The 24,952-nt window shown below is 42.3% G+C and overlaps 1 protein-coding gene across 1 annotated transcript in view; it reads right to left on the bottom strand.

Moving 5' to 3' along the window:
* The window catches only part of MAPKAPK3 (MAPK activated protein kinase 3), a 45,460-nt gene extending 25,540 nt beyond the window's left edge, over nt 1-19,920 (bottom strand). The window contains exon 1 of the mRNA XM_014869695.2: nt 19,652-19,920. Within this exon, the coding sequence (XP_014725181.1) occupies nt 19,652-19,876 (225 nt within the window). The 5' untranslated portion in view covers nt 19,877-19,920. The remainder of the gene's footprint in view (nt 1-19,651) is intronic.
* Nucleotides 19,921-24,952: the final 5,032 nt, after the last annotated feature.

Genomic DNA, 24,952 nt, shown 5'->3' with positions numbered 1-24,952 from the left:
CTGGCTTCCTCAGAGCCCAGCTGAGGGGGAACCACTGTCTGTTTTGGGAAGGGTATGGCTATTCTCACTTCTCCTGAGGAGTTTTAAAAGCTCCTGGGTGTTTCTTAGTGTGGGGGATACAAATTGTTGTACTTGATAAAGTTTTCCTGCAACCACGATACCACCTCCTGCTCAGTTTTAAGGGAGGTATTTCCAAAACCAATTGTCACACAACAAAAGAAAAGGTAAGTCTTAGCAAGAAAACCTCCTCAGGGATACATGGATTCATTACAGGGTGAGAGGGGTTCAGAAGAGAGCCTGAAAAAGGAACACACCCCTAGGGCAAGATTCATGAGAGTGGCAGGAGCAGAGAGCTGCACCCAGGACTCTCAGGGGATGCCAGGCCAGAGCTGCATTTACTTGCTAGATTATACACTGCCATGGCAAGAACTACAGGAAAATCACTCCTGCTATTTCCCAAAGGACTGGTACAGAAATATCTGTTTCACTCATGCATCCCAGGGAACCTTCTGTGAAAAGACCACAAGAACTTGGGACTTGGAATGTGAAAGTGAAGCCTCTTCATAACTCTGTTACATGCTTACCCAGGCAATTTCTAATAAAGGGTGATTCAGCCTCTGAATCAGAAAGAAAAATTATCTTGCCTGTTGAGAAAGATGGAATAAGTTTTGGCTGCAGTAACAGGACTGAAGTCTGGATGCTTAACTCAAATGACTAAGTGCCTATTTTTCATGACCCAAATTCTGGCTACCCCAGAATAGCACCAAACCAACAAACCAAAAAAAAAAAGTGATAAAAAATAAGATTTTATATTCAAATTAAGCAATTATTTATAGGAGCTAAAAATGAAACCAAAACCAATCCAAGAATGTGAATCAAGTGAAGTGAGCCACAGAGCCTGCCATCCTCCTTTAGACATGTCTGGAAACTTGAAATTCTAACAAGTTCAAATTCAAGTTTCTGGAAACTTGAAATTCTAACATTTACCACAACCCCACTTCTTGCTCTACCCAAAAGAAGTCTGGCTACAACTTTGAAAGCTGCACAGTGCCCATGTCTTTGGAAGCTTGTAAATAAAGTCTCCCCACCTTTGAGCTCTGTTCAGCTCTGCAGGCCTTGGCCTTGGATCCCTGGCTGTTTTGCAATGTGTGCAGTAACTCTGTTCTCCTGGATACAAGCACACAGTTGTCTTACATACCTTGCAAAAGGTACAAAGCCAAACAGATATCTGGCAGAAGAAAAAGATAGAAAGATATTTAAATCTCAGTGCTCTCTGGCACTTGAAAGGTGAAATTTAAAGGTTGCATTCTGAAAGATACCGTCAAATGTAAAGATTACAGATTTATAAATAGTCTGTAGTGTTGTACATTTTTGCAATATTTCTCAGTCCAGATTTCATCTAGGCCACATATGATAACATTTTCTACTTTGACTATGCAAACCTTCCAAAACACATTTGTTCTTGCCTGCCCTAAAATTCAGGGCACACAGTCAACAGTCACATTCCTCCTCCTATCCTTCCCATCTCCTGTGTTCAGTGGGGATTTACTATTTATTATTTATTGTACCTTTGGCTCAGACATCTTGTTTCCAAGTCTTTATTATTTGAGTAAAATTAATATAGAATTCACAGTGGTAGCTACCAATTCAACACATGGAAGAGAGCAGGCATCATATCCACAATCCCATGTCCTCCCTCCCTCTGTTCCAGCCCTGGAGCCTCCCACCTCTCCTGCAATACCCCAGAAAGGATCCTTTTCATTGCTCAGAGCACACAGGGCTGCTGGTTCCAAAACTCCAGAAATGTTTAAACGTTTCAGATACATTGATACTCTTTTTCACAGTTGAGCTGTTAATGCCAGACCATTAAAAACTGGAAAGGAAAACCCAGCCTGTACAGTTTCTTTTCCCACCAGGGTCATTTGCAGCATGTCTTGTGACCACTGCACACACAGGAGCACCTGTAAAAGAAGCTTTGGCAACTCAAAACCCTGAAGTTCTGATCCAGTTTAGGCAAATGAGGTAACTTCTGTAAAGAAAAATGAAGAAGTAAAAACGGAACCGTCTTGTTTGCATGCTCCTGACCTAAAAATACATCAATTAGCAGCAAAGCAGACAAGGCCCAGGCTGCAGGTTTCACTGGAAAGGTTTCAGAGAAACAAAAGAAGAACAGTGAGGCTTTTTTGGAAGGGACTGATGGCAGCATCAACATTAATCCAAGCAGCACTGAACTCCTGAGCAGCATCCCTTGAAGGCTGCTGTGTGATACCCTCTCCATGTGGCACTGACTCCACATTTCCTGCAGCTCATGGCCCTGGAATTGCCTGGGAAATTTCATCATTTTCACCCATTTCAGAGGGGATAATGTATTTACACACAGGCAACCCATGGACTGCTATGGCTCAGTCAAGTGCCTGAGCTCTTGCCATTAAGAATCTGGAGTCAGGAATCTCAGATCCTTTTCTGGGTCACAGACTTCTTTTGGGACAAAACCTGTCTCTGGATGTCACTTCCTCACATTTTACTGCAGTGGGGTGCTTTGGCATAAATTATTTGGCAATCTTCAACAGAGATGACAGAAACTGTAATAAATCCTAATAAGATAAATTCTGTGCACACAGCAGAACTGAGCAATTCCATCAGTTCTGCTGTTTCTCTAAATTGTTTTCTCTGAACCATTTAATACCCTTTCAATAAATACATAATAAATAAAATGTTGCAGAAAAAAAAAAAAGAGAACCATTTGTCCATCTTCTACTTGCTAAGAACAGGCACACAGCAGAACTGAGCAATTCCAGTCAGGCCTTTGTGATAATTACCAAAAGCAAAATACAGATTTCATAATACAGATTAAAACGGCCTTCCTAACATTAGTGAGCTTCAGGATTAAGGTGCTTGAGTATCCTGAATATCGTTCCCTTTGTGTGCATTAAACACAATGTTATTACACACTATTCCTCCCCCTTTAACTTCATCCTTCCACCAGAGCACAGCCTGAGCCCAGGCTGGGATGCAGAGTGACAGGAGCTGCCATCTGCAGCCTCTCCCATCTCCTCTGCACTCCACACAGACTGGAGAGTGCAGTGTAAGAAAGAAGTGTCTTGTGGTTTAAGCACAGCTGAATGCTACTGTCAGAAATCTGGATTCTCCTCTTGCTCTCCCTGCTGTCTCATGCAGTGCTCAGGCAGCCAGCTGAGCCACACAGGTACTCCCTGACTGCCTGTTCCTCATTTCCCAGGGCCTGGACTGTGGCTGGATTTGCCAGAGTCCTCCCAGCTGGGACACAGCTTGGGTCTAAAAAGCTCGACTGAGCTCAAGTGCATTCTGTACCTGTGGGGGGAACCAAAAGCAAGCCACCCTCATATAAGGTATTTCATACACAGTTCACAACATTCAGTGGAATTTTACAAGTTTAACCTATTTGCCTGCTCCACATACACAAAGTAGAGACAATGCAAACTATTCTTAAAGCCACGTTGTGAAAATAACAGTGATCCAGGCATTAGAGTGAAAACTCCTCAAAGCACAGCCAGGAGCAAATGAACAAAACAAACCCAAATCCTGTTTTCAGAGCAGGTCTAAACTAACCTGGAATAAAGAAATCCATACACTGAACAAGGACAATGAAACCAGCTATTGAAATCAATCATTTACCACTCTAATATTTTTGTCTGTGCACTGAAAAATCCTTAAGTGAGACAGAAAATACAGAGTGCAAGACAGTCAGAAGGATAAACACAGCATGGATCCTGACATCACCTACATCTGAATGCTCAGTTTACCAGCACAAAACTGTAATTTATATGAGGGGGCTTTGTGTATGTGAGAGCAGACTGATCATTACAGATATGGAACTTGGCTGAACTTGGGATGATTTTAAGGGTGACAGGCCAAGACACGCCTGGAACAAAATTCACCCCTCAATAAACCTCAAATCCAAGTAACAGGCAAATCACTAGTCACTACATTTGTATTTTACATAGTCAAAGCAACTTTTTCCTTTAGTCTTATTACTGGAAAAAGTTGAAAAATTTCTGCCCAAACAACTCCTGCAAAACTATTTCAGTTCAGCACAGGAGAAACCACCCTTCAAGTCTGTCAGAACACAAAGATGTGTGAGGCCATGCAGACCAAGGCAAAGTCCTTGGTGCTGCCCAATTCTGCCTCTTTGCAGAGGCACAGTGCAGTTCCCTGGAAAAAGCACTCATAGCATTGACCTCACAATAGCAGCATTTTTCCTGACATCTATTTTTTTTCTTTTACAAAAGATTTATCACATTAGTCACAGATCTGATGTCTTCACCAAGATAAACCACTCTCTCAACTTGCAGATATTTGCCTGAGCAAGGACAATGACTTTGGGGTTATTTTTGTTTCTTTCCACAATGAACTCTGATACTACCCTAGAGGCTAATTACATCAGGAAAGTAATCAGCATTCTGAGATGCCTTTTTCTGATGCTGTCTTCAAACCACATCTATTCAGCTTTCATCACTGCTCTCCCTTCAAACACCCCTTATCCAGAATGATCTGCTTTGGAACAATTCAGATGGTTGATGTTTCCTTCATAGGCACTATCTATCACTTGATGCTGAGATTTGCAGGCTGCAAAGGCAGTTCTATCCACACATTAAGTGGTTCCAGCACTATTGTAGTGAATCAGATCAACCCTGATGCACCAAATATAAAGGAGGGTACCCATAAAATGTTCTTAAACTTCTTTAATGCCTCTGTGCTGCCATTAGTTCATCCCCAGAAGGGATAAACTCAAGTATCTGCATGCATTAGGCTCAATATTTTACTTCTGCCTATTTCTCACATCTTCTGGAGAAGTACATGTCTTCAATGTTGTTTTGATTTTGTAACATCATATTGATGACTTTACTGTTATTAATCTGTACCTCATACTTCTGCTTGAAAATCATTTACAAAAGCAGAGGAATCGATGACTTAATATAAGCCTCAGCATCTTTTGCTGCAACTTCTTCATTTGCTTTGCTCAAATACAGCCTAATTTTTCTGGTGTAGTAAAGAATCAAAGACTTGAATAAGAGACTTGCTACCTTGATTAATGCCTGATTGATCCAATAATCAAAACTAGGAATTATCTTCATTTCAGCATTATATTACACAAAATTGTGCCACTACACCGCCTTTAAAAAGTAGGCAATCTTCTACTACTCTGATTTTGTTTTATTTTAACTGAAATCACAAAATCAATAATTCTTAGAGTCATTTATCTGATTGCTCTCTTGTTTCAGTAAAGGTCATTACATTCATGTCTTTCAGCCCCACTATATTTAGACATATATGGGCTATACCAGATCATCTGTGTACCTTACATTTTTTGTCTTACAAAGTCTATGGGTAAATAATTTACTGCCTCTTTTTCTCCCATTTCAAGCCATCAATAAAACAGGTGAAATTAGAAGATGCTTATTTCACACTTTCTGACTTGTGGGGCAATTAATAATACATTATATTTTAAGAAGAAAATTTTAAATAAATGTAATCAAACTAAAGAAATCCGAGATTGCTTGGTCAATTCTATGGCTTTTATAAAACTTATATCTCTTGCTCCAGCAGAGACCCCAGCTCAACAGCAGGGAGGGGGAAGCAGCCCTGGGAGCAGAGAAGCCCCTGTGAGCCATGCAGTGCTAACAGCTCGATCAGGTTTTCCATCAGCCAGCTGCAAACACAAATCCTTGCTGCCTTCCCTAAATGAAGTTTACACACTGAAGTATTCAATGCTGGGTTACAGCCCTCATAGAATCACAGAGTGTCCTGAGTGGGAAAGGACCCACAGGGATTATCCAGTACAGGGAATAAACCAGAGAGTACAATGGAACTGATAAAGGAGCAGAAACTGTGGGAGAGACAGACACAGATGAATTCTCCCTGGGCAAGAAGTGACCAAGAAACACGTAAAACTTTGTGACAAGATAATGTTACCAGGTGACATGATGTCATGAAGAACGTGTAACCAATGGGAAATTGTTATCAGAACCCTAGATACGTGCCATGCAAGTAAAACCCTATATAAACACCTTGTATACCCAATAAAATTGGCTTCTGATTAAAACCCTATATAAACACCTGTTACACTCAATAACATCAGCTTCTGATCCAGACTGGGATGTCCCCATCTCTCCATCACCCATCAATTTCTTCACTCTCATGACCAGTGAGAGGACTTAAAGGAATGCCATGAAGTCAGGGGAGGTTTAGGCTGGAGATCAGAAAAATGTCCTTCCCCCAGCATGTGGCACTGAACAGGGTCCCCAGGGAATGGCCCCAAGGCTGCCAGAGCTCCAGGAGCATTTGGATAAGGGTGGATAAGGGACAGGGTGGGGTTGTTGGGACTGGATTATCAGCCATGGAGATGGGGACATCTGACTTGGGATCAGAAACCAATTTTTCTACTCACACTTTTAGCAAATTTTAAGATGTAAATTATAATCCTGTGTGGATAGACAGGAAGATGTAAATGTTGGAGCACAGACCTCATGGGGACAGTGTTAAATGAAAGAACCTTGGGTTACTGGAGGGTCAGAGGCACAGTGATGTGGAACAGCAGAGCACCATCTGCTTTGGGACTCCTCTTTCCTATAGCCTTGATTTACAGAATTACAGAAGCCTGAATATTCCCCAAAATGCTCACTGACTTCTACTTTCACAGTTAGTGAGCAAACAAATAGAGCTTCAAAACTGAACTCCCAATTCAAGCCAAACTCCAACAGGCTTTTCAGGAAAAAGGCAGAAAGGCATCTAACATTTTTGGTTTAGTTACTCATCCTACAAGTTTGGGTTTGTTGTATATTTGCAGTTACTAACAAGCCTCTAATGGACTACAGTTCCCAATAATTAATGATTATTTGTTCCATTTTCTCTAAATAATACAAATTTTGGCTCTCATGTTCTTACACAAAGATATATACAAACATGAAAAAAAGGGGCAAACCAATGTCTTTTATTTTGAGCCAACAAGGTCCATGATTTCAGAAAACAACAAACATGCAAATAACATACCAGAGCTTATATTTCTATATAACTAGTAAAAAAAAAATAAAATTAAGGGGACAAGCCTCTCTAAATGGGGAGCATATCAACTCTAAGGAAAAAGTAGAGATAATGCAGTTCTATCTTGCCTCAGAAAAAGTTCAAGTGCAAATTCTGGTTTTATTTTGAAGGCAGTTTTACCTTTTCTTTGGTGCCTTATTGAAATAAGTTACATATGGAAAACACCAAATTTAGTAGCTTGGAAAAAAGTAGCAGCAAATTTAATCATACTTCAGAACTACAATTTCTATTTATTAACTGCTAAATGAATTTAAGAAAAAGGGAAAAATGTAAAGAGTGATGTCTCACAGATTCCTTTCCCCTTATATAATTTTTAATAAAAAAATTTTAAGTTTTGGAGTGGAAGCAAAAGTTGACATTTACTGACATTTAGTAGCTAAAATGTAATCCTTCCAGAGAATGAATAGCAGGAAAAGGTGGGGGTGGAAGAGAAGGGAATCAACTTCTGCTCTGATTACACAGAAGAAAAAAGTTAAAAAGCATGGAATAAACTGAATGAAAGCACAAAACCACGAGTATTTGCAGATTAAGCTCTCCCAAACAAGGGGGAGGATGTCAGAGTTCCCAGGAATCCTGATTTTGGGCTCCCTAGAAATACTCCCTACAAAACAAGCAGCCAGCTCTGCACCTGTCATGGCCATCAGTCCCACCAAAGTGGGAGATCACTGCTCCTGATGTCTGAGCTGCAGGAATCAGTGACCAACACACACTGACAGCTCACAGGATTCTATTTGTGTGGTTAGGAAAGTGCTTTATAAATGTAATTAAGCCATTTTCTAAAAGTAACCAGAAAATTCGAAAAGCCCCACAAATTTTGAAGCAGGAACAGAGAGTGCTCTGTGCAGACACAAAGCACCAGTCAAGGTTCCTGTATTATCATGCAACAAAATGTGCACAGGAATTTAAAGATTGCTACAGGTAGAACATATTTCAATGAATAACTTGCAGATTTAGATTAAATGTGGTAGGAAAGTGTAAATTATCGTATTAAAGTTAATTTATTTTTTAATTAAAGTTTAAGTATCATTTGAAGGCTTGAACAGACGCCTCAATGCAGCCTAATTTCTCAGTAGGGTCACTGCATTAGAAAAGTTCCTCCTATGAATGGTTTCAAGTTAAAAACTTGAAATGGAGAGATTTCTATCCTGGTGAGCTCTTTTGCAAAAAAACCCAAACCTGGTAGACTTGAGAGTTTTAAAGGATACTGGTCTTCAGAGAAAATGAGGAACCCTTGGTAATAAGAAGCAACATAAACCAGAATCTTAATTTACATTAATAATATATTAACAGTGTTAATCTCAGCCAAAGAGCATTTAATGCTCTTGTGCACATAAAGGGAGAATGACAAGCAGTAGTCTCCTGGTAATCCCCTCCACAGCAGCAAACCAAGGCATGATGGGACACATGAATGCTTAATTTTTAATATAATACAGAGCAATGCTCCTCACTGATGAAGGTGGTGTGTTGTGCACAAGAGGTGACCAGTGGTGATAATAACAACACCTCCCCCCACCAAGCCATCCCTATTTTAACTTGCTCAAATGCAAATGGAAGATCAAGTTTAAAAGACAGAATTTTCCCTTTGGGTCTGCCCAGTCACAGCACCCTCAAGAAGCAGCAATAAAAACCTGGAGCTTGCATGGCTGAGTTAGAAAGCAGCTGCTGAGCACACAGGGGCCTCAGGTGCTCCAGTTTAGAGAGTTTACATAAACAAAACCAGAGAACACCAATGTCCTCATGAGCTGTGATGCTTGGGATAGATGGGAAAGAAGACACAGGAGAAACTCCACACTGAGCAGGATCATGGATGCTTTCCCACACCACCCTCAGAGGTTTGTGTCACACAGCCCTTTCTCCTCCTCCAGAACTGCCCTCCTGCTCCCTTCTTGGAGGATGGAGGCAAAATCCTGCTTTGGTTTAAGACCCAAGCAGTCCTAAACAGTCATGACCTCATATGGCCAAAAATGAAGATTGCCACAAACAGCAAGAACCATTAAACAATAAATTACTATTGCTGTGCTGGATGTTTTATTGAACCAACATTTGTGAAAACTTTCTCCTTATTCCCCCTGGGAGACTTGGCTTTTGTGCACACAGCACAGCATTCACTCTCCCTCACACCTCCACCACTGATTCAGAGAGCAGAGAGGTGAGGAAGACTCAGAATTGCTCTTTTATCAATAATGTACACTGCTGTTTGCTCCTCCTCCTGAGTGTAGTAAAAGCTCAAGTTTTGCAGATCTTGAGTGTCTGGTCCCATTTTCCAACAGTAACAGGCACAGAGGCCCAGTCCAAGCCAAGGCAGTCACACCTGTCACACACAGACACCCTGGCAAGCAGGGATTCTGAAATCCAGCTGGAAAGGAGAGTCAGTCTCACACTCCCTCTGCCTTCAAGAGGCCTTTGACAACAGCATCTCAGTACCAGGAAAACCTTATTACAGGGCTAAGAGACCAGAAAAAAAATTCTACTTGATACCAATCCACCAGCACTGGGACTGTTTCTAAGTTAACTGACCTTTCCCCATGCACCACTCTCACTTTGGCAGTCTGCTTCTGTGCACTCTGGTGCCAGCAGTCTTGGGAGATGCTACTTTGTAGGTTTTCAAACATTAAAATCAAACAACCCAACTTTAAACACTCCCAACTAAACATGATATATCTGGAAAACCACCTAATTCCAGTACACAAGGCAACTATGCAGATATTTTGCCCTTTGTAAGCACGACTTAACGTACACGAACTCTGATGCAAAGCCAGATATTTGTTAAGAAAGTGAAATAAAGAGTAAGAATATAATCAGCTACCAAAGTAGTTTGGAACTCTATTCTAAGTTACAGATACAAAGTTTAGTCTTTAAAGTCAATAGCAGACACGCAAAAATGGAATTAAAACCTGCATTGGGGTGCATGATTTCATCATATATTTAAACCAGTTTAAAGTATTAACTACCCAAGTCTCTAAAGTTTCAGCTTCTGGTTTTAACTGTCTTTAGCAACTCGGTTTTCCCTAATTCATATTAAAGGTGAAAATAAAGAGCAGAATGTGCCTGAAAAGAAGTTTCAATAACATGACACTGTTTGTATTTCCACGGGCCAAGTCTCATAAAGTGCCTTCCTGACCTGCCCTTCAGAAAAGGGGGGAAAAAAAGGAGCTAAATTTGAATAGCTGCTGCTGCTGCAAAAAAAAACCCCTATGTCACCTTATGCTTACACCCAAGTTTAGACAAGTACCAGTTGCCCAGGAAGACACACCCTTACATGAAACTATTGTGCAAGGGATGGACATGACCCAGAGGCACAGCCTCCAGCAGAGCTGAGGCCACAGCTCCATTTCCCTCTCCTTAGACAGGAGGATATTGAACCCCTGCAGCAGCAGTACACTTAACACTAGAGAAACAATAATATGCCTTCTGAAGCTCTAAGTTTCATTATTTATCCTGACAGGTTTGTATTTATCAGTTGTAACAACAGGATCTGGAAGATCATAGTCAAATTTGTACAGTATATTAAAACTACAGGGAGTTTCTTCACATCTGAAATGCTCAGAGCTCTGTTTTCTTTCAAGACCTTCACAGCATCACAACCTCTCAGCTCCTGAGGCAATGAATTTTACAGGTTAACTGTGTTTTAGACAATCCTTTTAAATAATGCAATATTCTAAGGTCAATAGCAGTGAGGCTCAGTTCCCACCCTAAGGAAATGGGTGCCTTGAAAAACCCAACCAAGCAGGTTTAATTGGAGCAGGTTTCACATTACTGGGCAAGGTGGAAGAATTGACACTTTTTCGTGTTATCATTCACAGGCAGACATGGAACATGGCTCACAAAGAACAGTGCTCTGCTCCCCTTTATCACAAACCTACTGCTATAGGGTTTGTATGTATGCAAAAGCCCTACTTTGTCCACAGAAAAACTCTTTAAAAAGCACAGGACACAGCAGAGCCCTTAGAACAGAGAGAGGGCTTGAAAGAACAGGAAGCTTCAAAGCATCAAGGAACCATCAAGCCCCATCTACCTCCCAAGTGTCAAATTTTCACTATAAATTGATTGGAAGGGGAAGAGTAGAACAAAATGAAAGGCTTTTACTCTTCAGGAAGACAATGGGGACGTTGTGCTGTAGCGTGGCTGCAGCAAGGCCGGTACGGTGGCACAGCAGCTGAGCCAGAAAATGCAGCCCCCTCCCCTCCCTACCTTGGAGCTCTGACATCTTTGGTGCTAACAACTCGTTGCTGTGGAAACCAGACTGCTTCTGACAAAGCCACATTGACTAAAAGCAACATGTGGGAAAAAGAAATAAGGCCCTGAGACAAATTAATCCTTTACACCAAAAATAAATACAATTTTGGTAAAAATTAAGCAAGTAAAGGGGAGTATTTCTCAGTGTTAGAACAACAGGCAAGGAGAACACTGGCAAACTTGAGGCCTTGTGGCACTGGAAAAGGATTTTAAAGACATTTCATCCCTGAAATATATGGTAGATTCAGGGCTAAGGAGTACACAGGAGTCCAGCACAGAGCACACGTGTGTGAGGCAGCTGCTCCCTATCCAGTTTTTAACTGCTCTCCTTTGAAAACAAAATTCCACCCAACCCCACCCCAGAGTACAGCAGGAGCCAAGGCTGGTACAAATCGGCACTGAAAGGCTTTTGCAAGGCCCAGCCTGACTCACACCTGGGCTAAACACCCACCCAGCCAAAACCTCAGCACAACAAAGTCCTGGCCACGGAGATCAGGAGCTGCTCCACACCCTGCCATTCCCAAACTGTTTATATATCCCAGAAATGCCATCCAAAAATTAATGAACTATTTTTTTTTTTCTGATTTCTTCCCTTACAACAGTCTTAATAAATCTATCCTCAGCCTTTGTTGACTCAGATCCCAGGAGCTGCTTTAGGGCCTGTTACTTGGAATGCCAGCATCTTTAAGAGAGTATTCAAGAAAAAAAAAAAAAAAGAAATCCTGGGAAAAAGCCCATGGAGAAGAGCCAGAGTTTGAACTGGCAAGACTTAAGATCTGTGCACCGTGCAACTTCAATAAAACTGTCTCCTTATCCAGATCATCTGAAATTACTCAAAAAGATGGCACACTCAGGGTGGTTTGTTTCGTTTTTAGGGTTTTTTAGAACAAATTCAGCAAACTTCTCTGGAGGAAAATTTAAATTTTACAGAAATTTAATATTTGGGTTTTCTCTTAATACAGGCCATAAAAGCTCCAGTGCAAAATGCCAGGTGTCCCAAAGATTCAGGAACTCGGAGGGCACTCGTGATTTACATGCTGAGCAAGAATCCTCTCCCCCTTCACTCCCGAGGTATTAAAACGCTGCAGCGTTACAGCTTAATCTCATTTACGGAGCTTTGAATCATCTTAAGTACTTAGGAAGTGTGTGTAAAATACCACAATCCCTGCAGTTTATACACCCTAATCCAGACAGACCACACCACCAGCTTTCACTGCTGCTGATGGGAAGAAGTTCTCACGGTTTTCCAATTAATTAAGCAGGTCATCTACTCTCCACCTGCAGCACTGGCCACATCCCTGCCACTTCCCTTCCCATCAGTGTTGCTGTGTCTTTGGAGAGTGCAAGAACCACATGGACTTCAAACAACTCTGCAGGACCAAAAGGCATAAAGCTCTGCAGACTGTTGCTAATAGAGTTTTACACACCATCCTAAAGTCTGCTGTTCTAAAGACACATTTATCATGGAAAACCCCCAAAACAGGGAAACATAGTCATATGGGTCATATGAGAAATGGGAACTTCTTCAGGGTCAAGCAAAGAGCAAGTGCAAAAATATTTAGGGATGCAAAATGCTTCATGATGGTGCAAATAAATAAAAGATTTATTTTTTTAAGAAAAAGATAAATCACTGTATACAGTGAAGGGATTAAAACGGAACAGTCTTCATAAGCAAGATATTATTCCACTAACTTCCTCAAATTCACATTGGCTCTTGCTCCCAATAATGGTGACACCTTCCTTCTCTGTGCTTCCCATCAATTTATCCCAGCATGAACATAATCTCTGCTTTCTGCTGAAACTGAACTGGCACAAACAACAACAAGGAGCCATTTATTCTCAGGCCAGGCCACTGTTACACAGGGTGCTACCACAGACAGAGGAAAATACACTAAGGAAAAAGGGATGTGTGTGAGCCGTGACATTCAGGTGTGGACCTGATTCTTGCCAAATGTTATCAGGATTTCCCAACCTGGGAATCTCTCTACATGATACCACCATAAGTAAATGCACCTGAAGTACACCTGTGTTATAAATTAAGTTTAAAATTCTTGCATATTGCTCCTTCTGCACTTAAGCTGATTTGCCAAATCCAGTTACCCATAAGGAGACTCCCCCTAGCACAGATCAGCGAGGTTTTCCTTTGGTTAAATGGCACGGGAGGATTTATACTCCAAGGCGAGGAGGGGGAGAACGTTCTAGTCCCAGGAGGGTGTCAGGCAATGAGTGGCTCTGACGGAAGCTCACACACTGCTCTGCCTTCAGCACCTTCGGCACTATGACATTTATCTGCAGCATTATCAGGTCTTTGAACCTGGCAAGGCACGGAACACGCCTTGATCTTCCCGAGCTTTGTTGCCACTCAAGTCAGGCTATAACTTGTGCCAGCTTGCTGAGAGACTGGGGGAGAGCAGAGAAGGTGCAAAGTAGCATCAACACAGTTTTGCTTTTTCAAGATGACTTAATGGTTTATAGCATTTGACTTTCTGTTTCTGCTTTTTAGGCTTAATGAATTGCCAATGAAAAAAATAAACTCATTACATATGGTTTCATTATTACAGACTGAGCCCATCTTTTTATTTTTTAAATTATTTGCTGTATTTCAAATAAAGAGCAGACCAGTCAAGAATGTTAGATCTTCAAAGGAAATTGGTAAGTCATTTTTAAAAAATTAACTAGTCCAACTGACACTTTGAAAGGTGCCAGTCTGGCCCCAATAACTACAAAGTGCTCAAAGACTCTGGTCTTGAATGACTCACTGGTTTAAAAACAATTCTTGTAGCAGTAGAAACGACCCACTTTTTAATCGACTGGAAGTTATTTTAGGTATTTTATGCATATTTACATAATAGTCACCAAGACTGGCACTGAAGGATAAAATTCAAGGACCAGTCTGATGCTATCCATATTTTAGGCACTCCTCTGGTTGCCATTTAACTAAATCTCTCCTGAACTCCTATTGATCCTATGCTGTATCCAGCTTTGATCTACAACACAGCTCCCGGACTTTGTTACTCACACTAAGATGTGTTACTGACACTGAATTCACTCATGAGCACGAGATAAACCAGCATAAACACTCTGCAGGAAACATGGGAGGTAAGAGGCAACTACAGAACACTTCAGTAGAAAGTGCCAATTTCCTCCAGAAACACTCAATAATTCCAGAAGAGCTGCTTCACCCTGGATAAAACCTAACCAACCATTACATTTGGTTCCCCAAATTATCATCACAGTTCTAAGCTTAGCATACCATTATTCTTCCTTATGCCAAAAATGTTGAAATGTTTCATTCCTGATCTGGCATAATTCTCTTCTAAAAATGCAATCTGCAGCATCTAAGAAGATTGTTACCATTTCCTATTCTACAAGCAATCATCAGCCTAAAATAACGTTCACTTTCACTGTGTGCAGTGCTTTCTCCACTGCTGCATCATTTTCCTTGGTCATCATCTTACATCAGGCAGCAGGCAGGATATTTTACAAGTACCAGCTATTTAGATAGCTTGCAAAACATACTTTGGACTGTACAGTTTCCTGTTTGTGAGCAATCATGACCTGGTTTCAGGGTAAACTAACAGAAAACAGATTATCCCACTATTAGCTTTTGCCATGCATAACTATTTAATGTAATCAGACACATTAAAATTGAGTGAGAGACAGAAACATAGCTCAAGACTAAATGAAACTGAGGCAGAATGCCTGTCTCTGTCCACAGAAACCCACCTGTGGAAAGCAGAACAACATTCTCTAGATAGAAATTTTGTAAAATAAGTCCTTCCCAAAATGATTCTTGGGACCCACACATAGGACTTTCTCCATTACCTGTTTTCTTTCCTTCTGAGAAGAAAGTTATGCTAATACTCTTAGGGGTAACAGCAGAGACTCCTACTCTACAATTATCATTTCTATCATTCACTAAACATTTTTGAAACCTAAAAGGCAAGGAGGGTGTTCAATTTCGTGTTTGCTTTTTGCTTTATTTAACATTTGGGCTATGCCTATTTGTCTTCAAATCAGCAAGTTACAGTCACTTTTCTGCTGGCACGCAGCAGACCAACACATTTTCCATGAGGTAGGGGATGGCTTAACTCACTGTTTATTCTAGAGGATAAGGTCTGTGTGTTGGATGTGGCACTTGGGGACATGGTTTAGGGGTGGACTTGGACGTGCTGGGTTAATGGTTGGACTTGATGATCTTTAAGGTTTTTTCCAACTTAAACAATTCCCTGAAGTAGCAGGTCCATTCATACACCCTGAACCTGCAGGTGTTGGGTGGCTGGAGGCACAGGGGATGTGCCCAGTGCTTAGGGGAGAAGCATTTTACTACTGCTACTCAGGAGTTACTCATCCTAAAAGTGCCAATGCACCCATAACCAAGGTACTCAGCTTTCCTCAAGTTCCAAGGGTCTTTGTGGCTGTGCCTGAATTGTCCTTCCTTTCCTTCTGGAAAGAAGCACCATCTGTTTACTGAAGAAGAATATGGCAATAACGTGTAACACTGCTTTCACATCCTGAAACATCCACCAAAATCCTGAAGCTGCAGATGCAGAGAAGCCCCAATACCCTGCAGAAGGTTCTCTACCTCTCTGTTCTCTCTATTCTTATTATTTCTTAATCCCATCTCTGAGCCCTTCCTACAAAAGTAAAGGAGATCATCAAATACATTGAAGTATTATTTTGACACCACTTAGCAGGAATTTGTGCCAAAAAAGAAACGAGGGAGAAGGAAAGAATGAACAAGGAGCTGTAGGCTGGGGTTTGTTTAATGGAAGGCAAGTTACCTCACAGGTAACCAGCTATCTTGGTCTCCTCCTCTCCCTAAAACAGTCAGGAGTGCAAACACCAGCACAGAACACTCGGGCTGATGTCAGCATTAAAGAACTGGAGGTTAAACTTGCCCTAAAGCCCCAAAAGGTAAAGTGAACAGAAGGGGGCAGGTTGGCAGAGAGGAGATAAAAATAGAAAAGTGACTAGACTTCACTTGACAGCTATTTCTGGATCAACTATGGAAAGAGATCTGAGAAGCTTTTCTATTTGTAAGAGAGACAGAGACCAAAACATAGCTGCCTTCTAGAAGGCCACAGTCCTGCACAGCAGTTTTGTTTATGCTTCTACTTTTCTAAATCCCCGTGTTCTCACCATTTGGAAACAGTGCTGTTCAGCCAAAACATCATTTGTCTAAGGGAGAAACCAGATGAGATTTTCTGGAGCAGGACAGCAATGCGTGTGGCATTTCAATTTAACAGAAACAAAGCTGACAGCACACTGTAAACCGGGCAGCAAATGAAAATGCCAAGCAGAGTAAACTAAGCCACAGAGCATTTTAGGAAAATAATCAAAACCCTGCAATATCTCCAAAACGATATCTTGTGTTTTCCCACACCAAAATGATTAGTGAAATTCTAACCAGTTCCAATTATGGATATGGGCTAACAAGAACAACAGGGACCTCCCAATTACAGCATAGAGTGCTTGACTGACATATGGCTCTGGGGATGAATATTTTTGCCTGTTCAAGCCCTTTCCTCTTGAGTACCTCTGCTAAAATTCCATCCATTGAGTAATTTCTATCCAGACCCTGGCTGTGCTGGCTCTGTTTCCATTTAAAAGAAAACCTGCATGCAGAAAGCAGTGCCATCTGCCCAGTCAGGAGCTGCTTTAACGGGCAAGTTTGATGTGAAGGGGAACTGCCTATTACACTTTATCTTCAGTAGCAGGAGTGATGTTGTTCCTTTCCCAGGAGCAAGTTACAACAAGCACTCTCATGCCTGAAGTATTTGTCCACAAATATACATAAATCTCAATGGATATGTACAAGCACAACCTCCAGAAAAAAATCCATCCAGCATCTCTTTTTTTTCATGTTCAACTTGCAATTCAGTCCTTCCATTTCTCTTTACCTGTCATACCAGTTGGGTTTGTTCTGTGACAGCTTCATCAGCCTCCAGCTTCCGTTCCTGTAAGTGAATGATAACTCTGCCATACCACCTGAGAAGAATGAGCAGTGGCAAGGCCCTGTTGTCCCTACACAGAGAATTTTGCTCTGAAGCCATTTCTGAATATTTTTTTCCAAGCTTCTTGTCCCTTTTACGTAACTGCTTTGACTGGTGATTTGCTCTGAAGTGTCATCTGGAGCAGGATTGGGACTTGTGTGGCCCAGTTCAGGTTTCAGAAGAAACAAAGGAAAACTTCCCCTGAATATTTTCATCCTTGCAAATATTTTCAGGGCTGGGAAAAGATCTTTCTATTCTTGCCAATTAACCAAGCAGAGTTTTTATCCCTCCTTGTTGGGCAATCTTCTCACTAGACCATCTTTGCAGAGAGCAGTGGATTCTCTCTGGGCTGCTGGCAGTTTTACTTAATTGCATGTTTAACTTTTTATTCAGCACTTAAACCCATAAGGATGAGAAATGCACACAGGCAAGCAGCAAACTGTTATCTGCCATTCAAACTCCCTAGATAACTCATAAACATCTTAATATTGCTGTCATACTTCTGTCCCTTTCAGAAGAAAAGTGCACACATTCCACAGCTGGATAGGAAAAGGATGACAAACACATTTACATGGTAAGTTCAGTGATACATCAGCTGTTGCTGACCTGTAATGACTGGGGAAGTGGAACTTTGGTCCTCAATATATATGAAAATTTCTGAAAAAAATCAGCCAACTCAATCAGTGCTAAACACAAACAGGTATTAGAGACTCCACCATAGGTTCCTCCAACCCATCAAGCAGAAGACATTATCAGCACAGCAATTTCCATTCTCTTTTCCCTCTCCTCAACTCTGAGGGCTAAAATAAAAAGATATTTTCCAGATGCTAATATGCATTGGAATATATTTCCTCCTTCATTCCAGAGCTACAAAATTTGCTCTGGAACATACTTGCTGCTACTGGATTGCCCTCTGGAAAGGCAACTTGTGTTTTAAAATGCTTCCAGCCCTTATGACTGCAAACCCTTTGAAGTATGAATGATCTGTAACCAGCAACAAAGCCACTGAAGTCTTCAGGAACAGCAGATCAGCTTCAGCATTAACTATTATCCTTCATCCCAGTATGCTAAATTCAGAAATTAACGTTGCTAGCACTCCAGAAGGACCTGATTAATGGATCACCTCAGAGATGCAAAAATGTGACATTCCCCATGGCAGGTGCAAAACCCCAGTACCTGCAGTCTGTCAAAACCTCCAGCTTCCCTATGATAAACTTCTGGGAGTCAGCTACGTGAAGCTAACACAAAAGAGTGTGATAAAGTACACAAGAGTGTTGGAAATACGTGAATTAACCAGCAAATTATTGTTTATAAGCTTTTCTAGTTCCTCTATTATTTTTTTTTCAGTACCCAAAGCTGCCAGGTATTTCCAGGCTTCTCTAGCACAATGCAAAGGCTTTGGTGGGGACAGCAGCTCTGCTTGACAGAGATCATCTCCAGACCTTGGCAGAGCCTCCAGCTGACCACTGGCAGATCCACTCTGCTCCCAGCACACATGGAGTGTGTTTAGGGAAAGGAAGGATACCTGAGAGCCTCCTAGACCCATCAGATTAACACCAGTCAGCAATCTGTAACACCCATAAGTAATTCTTATGAAAATTACTTCATCTGCTTTTAAGTCTTCTGGTTCTGAACCATCCAGGTTCTCATTTAGGATGCTTTTTTTCCCCCTAATAATGCAGTTTAAGACCATCAGGGAAATTTTCAACTTTAAAAGCTGCAGAACAAAAGGCAAGTAAGCTTTATGCTCTCTAATGAATAGTTATTGCTCCATTTATTTAAGTGGTACTTATCACCATAAATATCTACTAAACTCACTTGCCACGCTGGTGTAATAAGTGCTTTCCCAGGAAATACCCTTGGTAAATGGATTGCAAATAAATGAACAACTAGAAATGCTCATTAAGAAAAGTCTTCAAAAAGAGGAAAGACTGAAGATCAATGAACATTTAAGTATTTCACAGCTTAGGCCTATTCACTGCACAAGATCCAAAATAGTTTCCTTTGTGAGTATTGCATAATATGTTCATTCAAAATCTAGCAAGTTTTCTCCCAGAACACACCAAGACACGGTTCTCTCCCCCGCTTTTTTGTCTTTTAAATATGAACACGAGAATTTCACAGCTGATAACATTACTCTGGAAACGACACAGAATATTCTGGAAAAGCCTCAAGCTGGGACTCCAGTGTTGCAATAGCAAAGTTTCCACATATCCAGATTCTTCATGCATCACTGCTTGTGAAAAGTAAGCAACAGAACAAGTAGCTTTTACAGGGTTCTGGGAGTGAACTCTGGCCCCCAAAACATAAATAAAGGAAAAAAGACAAAACACACATACCTTCAAAGCACATTTCTGGCCTGTTTCCTTGTTGAAACACTCCAGTACTTTGCCATTGATTCCTAACCCTAGCACACGTTTGGAGAGTTTGTAGTCGTCTGTAACTGCATGTTTTTTTATCTCTAGTTTGACATGGGCTGTTCCTCCAGGCAAGGATTTCACGCTGCTCTTGCTCTCCACGTGACTCTCTGCCTGGGATTCCTGTTCACCTTCACTTTGTTCCATATCAGGGAATGTCTGGGATGACAGAGATACCCCACAGGAATCTGTCGGGTATCCTCAGCAGAGCCCCTTCTCTTAAGCAATCAAACCCAGTGCTTCAAACAGTCCATTTGCTCGCCATTTAGTCCTGAGTAAAAATGTAAACAAGTGTTAGTAATCGATGCCAGCTAACTGCTGTCCCACCTCACCGCTTTTCTCCTAACAAGGAACCCAGAGAGGACAGAGGTGCAGGGTTAGCTCAGGAAAGCACACCTTGGCTTTACAGACCAGCCAGCCCAGCTCCAATCCACTCCTCTGGCTGCAGGTGTAAATCACTGCTTTTACTGCAACAAAAAGTAACTGAGTAACTGCTGAGTGTAGGAATCCACAGCTAAGCTCTGTACAGCAGAGCAGAGCTTTGAGCTTATAAACCTGCATCGACCACTTGTTGCCTCAATGTTTTATGTAGAAAGCCTCACAATGGTCCCCTGCCTCATCCCGACACTCCCAAATTACGCAAGAGAACCACGAATACCTGGACTGAACCCAGAGTGGCACTGCCTGAGCAGGCAGCGAACCCCGGGACTGTGCTTTAATTGCCTGGGTCCACAAGCGAGGAGCAGGGACCACCAAACCACCCAAGAACTGAAGTCCGTGGAGATGCCATGGCGTGGCTCCCGAAGCCGAGCGGTCCCCCGGGGCCCTGAGGGGATCCCCGGGCGGGTCCCGGTGCCGGCAGCCCCGTTACCACGAGCAGAGGGGCCGCTCGCTCAGTGCCCCGCGCTCAGGCGGCGGCGGAGGGCGGCGGAGCCCTGAGGCGAACCGGGAGAGCGGGGAATTGGCGGCGGCGGGAGCCGGGCGGGGGCAGCTCCACGCCGGAGCTCGATTACCTGCCTGTGGCGGCGCGGCCCCAGCCAAGGCTTCCCGGAGCGGCTCGGGGAAGGCGGGCTCTGCCTGGGTCCGCCCCGCCGCCCCGGGCAGGTGCGCGCCGCGCCGCCCTCACGGCCCGAACCGCGCCGGGCTGCCCGCGGTGGGACCGGCCCGAGCCCTGACAACCGGCCGGGACCGGGCCGGGCCCAGCGGGAGTGCCTCGTGTTCAGTTCCACTGCTCTGGTGCCCCTGAACAACCCTGGTGGGGAACAACCCCCGCGGTGATTTGAAGGTGATTTAGGGCGGTGATATTAAGCACGATATTAATTTATTGGGGTACAGGGCTCTGATAGCGGGGGGAAGCGAGGCTGCAGCGGCGGCTCCCGGCCGGTACCGCAGCGCGCCCGCGCGGTGGCACCGCCGGCCCTTCCCCCGCTGGCTCCGCCGGGAGGGCACAGTCGCCACGTTCGCTCCACAGCCTCAGTCAGACAGGCTGCTGCCATGAGACTCGATAGCCGGCAATGATCCGTCAGGCGCTCGGCTACCCTCACTACATGCAGACACTAAGCGCGACCAAAGACCGGTCAGTGTTTCTCGGCTCTTTCGGATGCACAGTCAGGACACTAAAAGTGATGGTTCCCACAGAAACTGTCGCTCATCACTGGTGCTCGGAGTGTGGTTCCAGGGATGTGAAATGCTGAGCTTTTTTCCCTACATGTGAAGATGAGTCATGCATCGAAATGGAGCTGTATTCGTATCACTGGAAGGAGCTTAAAGTTCACATGCTTTACAAGTTAAAAATACATTTGTCATTTTATGTAACATAATGACATCTGGAGTTCTAGCAGTTAGGAAAATAATTAAAAGGGCTAATGAGCCCTTTCTCCAAGGAATAAAAAGTAGTTCAACTTAGCAGGATGCAGATCTGCAGTACATCACCATGTGATGTGACGCTACAGCTATTCTGCCTCAGGTTTCCCTTCAAGGCTTTCAGCAGTTCAGCTGCTGGAGGGCCTGGTCCCCCGATTCAGTTCACCTATTCTGGGCTAATCAAATCCCTGAGGAAAACAGCTATTTCCAATCTTTTCAGGTTTAGCTGTCAGCCGTCTTAGTCTTTGCATCACCTCCCACTCCATAGTCTCAGAGAAATGTATATATAACTGTGAGCTCCCAGGTTGCAAACCTCCAATAACATGGTTCTGTGGTCACCAGCTTGCTCTGATTTTCCTTCCCATGGCTTCTGCCTGTCTTTGCTTTTCTGTTTGTCCTGGATGGTAACTTCCTTCTCTTTGCAACAGGTAACTATTAGTCCTCTTCTCACTCAGTCACTGGGGGCCAGACCCTTCAGACAGCTTCTAAATCTCTCTAGTCTCTTCTGCATACTTTAATTCGAAAACCAGACTTGCTCACACCCATCTGTAACTCCCATTCCTGGCCCTGCTTTGGATCTTTCCATGTAATTCTCACTCAAAAGCCTATGGCTGCCCAAAGCAGGCAGGAGTTACACTGACTAGCACACTGAAGCTGGTAGAAAGCAATTTATGTCTCCCTTATAGGAGATATTAAATGTTGCAAAAATTCCAAGCAGATGTCTACTTAAGGGGTTGCTATTTTTTATAGTGTGTCAGAAGGAATTTCATTAAGAAACTGTGACTCTAACTATTACAAGAATGAGTTTCTAAAATAATAAGTTGTGCATGGAAAGTAAGGAGGAAAAATGAGGGAATGAGACAGGATGTATGAAATTAGTTGGTTCTACAAGTCTCAGTTATGAGCCATCTCCTGATGAGAAGACTTAAACTGGGAGGATACAAACCACATTTTTCTAGTCAGATAAAAAGCTTGTTTGGATTCACCGCCTAATATTGCCTGGATATGCTCTTGGCAAAGTCATCATTTTACCAGCAGCCAGTCATAAATTTAAACAGGGCAAAGCACCTAAAAACCCCAATGTGAGTTATGGTTAATAAGGCCTTACTTCAACCCTCTGCTAATTTCAACCATCATAAACTCCTAAAAAGCTTTTCTAACATCAGCCCAAGTATCAGACAGCCTCACTCTACACAAGGATGACCCCAAAATAAAGAGCAGCTCCTGAAACCTTGAATTGCTCGTGGCAGGTGGAGCTCCATTAGCATTCTCTGGAGATGCAGGCCCACTGCCGTTCCTTGAGCTGGGGGACGTCTTTCATTTATTTCATTCATTCAAAAACAGATGTTTTTATTTATTTATTGATGTTTGCTTTTTGAAGTTAAAAAACCCCCCAAAATCAGTAATAGTTTACAGGCTAAGACCCCACTACAGCAAAAGCTCTTTCATCTTCACAAAAATCTCTAACACTGTAAATTAAACATTAATCCTATTTTTACCAAAAATCCCCAACAGCAACAACACAGAGCAACTTAAATTTCAAAAGAGAATTTGGTATAGTTCAGTTACGCCTGCTTTGTCCCAAAATATAGGAGAAAACAGCAAATATTAAGGTCCTGTTTTTTCAATAAGCTTCGGGGCAGCAGCCCCTTTCCTCTAACCATTGTCTTAACCTGGTGAAGCTTTTTATTTTAGCCAGCACACAGTTTGGATACATTCTCCCTGATTTTATCATCTTGGATATCACAGATACCTGCTTTACAGACAGCACCACTCTGTTTAAATAGACAAGGTTAATTTTGGCTATTCCACTGGGTATTTTCACTGCCTCTTTGCTGTGCTGTAGCAATTCAATAACTGGGATCAAAGACATTTCAGACTTTCAAATGTCTCATTTCCTAATAAAAATGAAATTAAATAACTGAGTTTGCCATCATCTGGAGAGCTAGGAAAGCTCACATCACCAAATGTTCTCTGAGGGATGGCATATCTTGAGGAGTGATACCTGAATGGTACAGGAATCTCCCTTTCCTTATATACAAAAGTGATTTACTCGGGGGTCAGCCCTTTGATAGCAATGTCTCATGGAAATCCCATCAGCTGTGATAAAGAAATTATCAGCTGAGAACTAGTGACTTTTTTTCTGAAACTTTGCTTTGTCTGAGTAACAGCTCTCTATTTTTTTCTGCTGTTATGAGAAATCCATGCTCAGGGGATGCATGACACAGATGTCACCAAAGAGAAAATCCTCTGTACTGTCAGGTTGAATTGAGGACACAGCTTTGTCTGGCTGGGCGGTTGCAACAACCTTATTAAATCCCCCAGCAAGTTCTTCAGAAACTGCATCTGTGATATTAAAAGAAAGAAAGGGCAGCTCTACAGAGTAATATTTTGATATGAAGGAGAACAAAAGCAGCCTTTTGTACAATCTTTAGTTTAGTCTGTCATGTACACAGAGGTCTGAAACACAAACTATATGCATGGTTTTTTGCCTGTCTTTTGGCTCTGCTCTGGAGGTGTCTGTCTCAGGCGTATCAAAAAGGCATGAAAAAAAACAAACTCAAAAAGCTCATCAGCAAACAGCCTGGCTGTTTTCTCTTCTGGCTGACACAAAACCAGGTTTATAAAGCTCTTTCATAGGCAATTATCTTTACTGATGCTTTGTTGCTAGAACAACTTTTATTCTCAACACTCTCTGTCCTTGTGTCTGTGGGATTATAGCATGGTTTCCAGGAGGAATTAAAATTCTGGCTATGAAGCAGCTTCTAGTTAAGGAAAGGAAAGTCTCAAGAACACCACTCTCACCATCTGGAGAGCCTGTCTTCATACCTGACTTGGTTCCTCAAGATTAATTCCTCCATGTTAGCACATAACAGGTATTTTCCTACAGAAATACAGACAAGGATAGAAAAGCTGCTTTTTTATGCCTGGCCTCAGACACCCTATTACAGGTACCTTGTCTTGGTCATTGAGAAGGTTTTGGGAGGCTCCATCTATGTTCCTCCACAGGTCATTGATGGGGGAGTCAGAGAGATACCAGCTGGACATTTCCCTTTCTGCAGACAAGAAAAAAGAAAGATACATTTTTTTTTCCACAGAAGAATCATAAATCAAAAGCATATAAACCCTTCTAATCTATCTACAAGAGATGGTAGATGGCTTCATTTTAGGCTGCAGTGGAGCAGAAGAAATTAATCTCTTTCATTGAAACATCCTGCAACTAATGGGTATGACAGCGCTGCCTGATAGTCCTGGGGTGGCCTTGCACATCACTCAGGAACACAATTTTTGCAGCTTTTGAATCAAGCAGCAGAACTCCTAACAGATGCCACACTGCCATCACCTTCTAGGTCACCATGT

The sequence above is a fragment of the Sturnus vulgaris genome, chromosome 11 (assembly GCF_052056855.1).
Source record: "Sturnus vulgaris isolate bStuVul1 chromosome 11, bStuVul1.hap1, whole genome shotgun sequence".
Taxonomy (NCBI): Eukaryota; Metazoa; Chordata; class Aves; order Passeriformes; family Sturnidae; genus Sturnus; species Sturnus vulgaris.
This window is presented reverse-complemented; position numbering and strand designations above follow the sequence as displayed.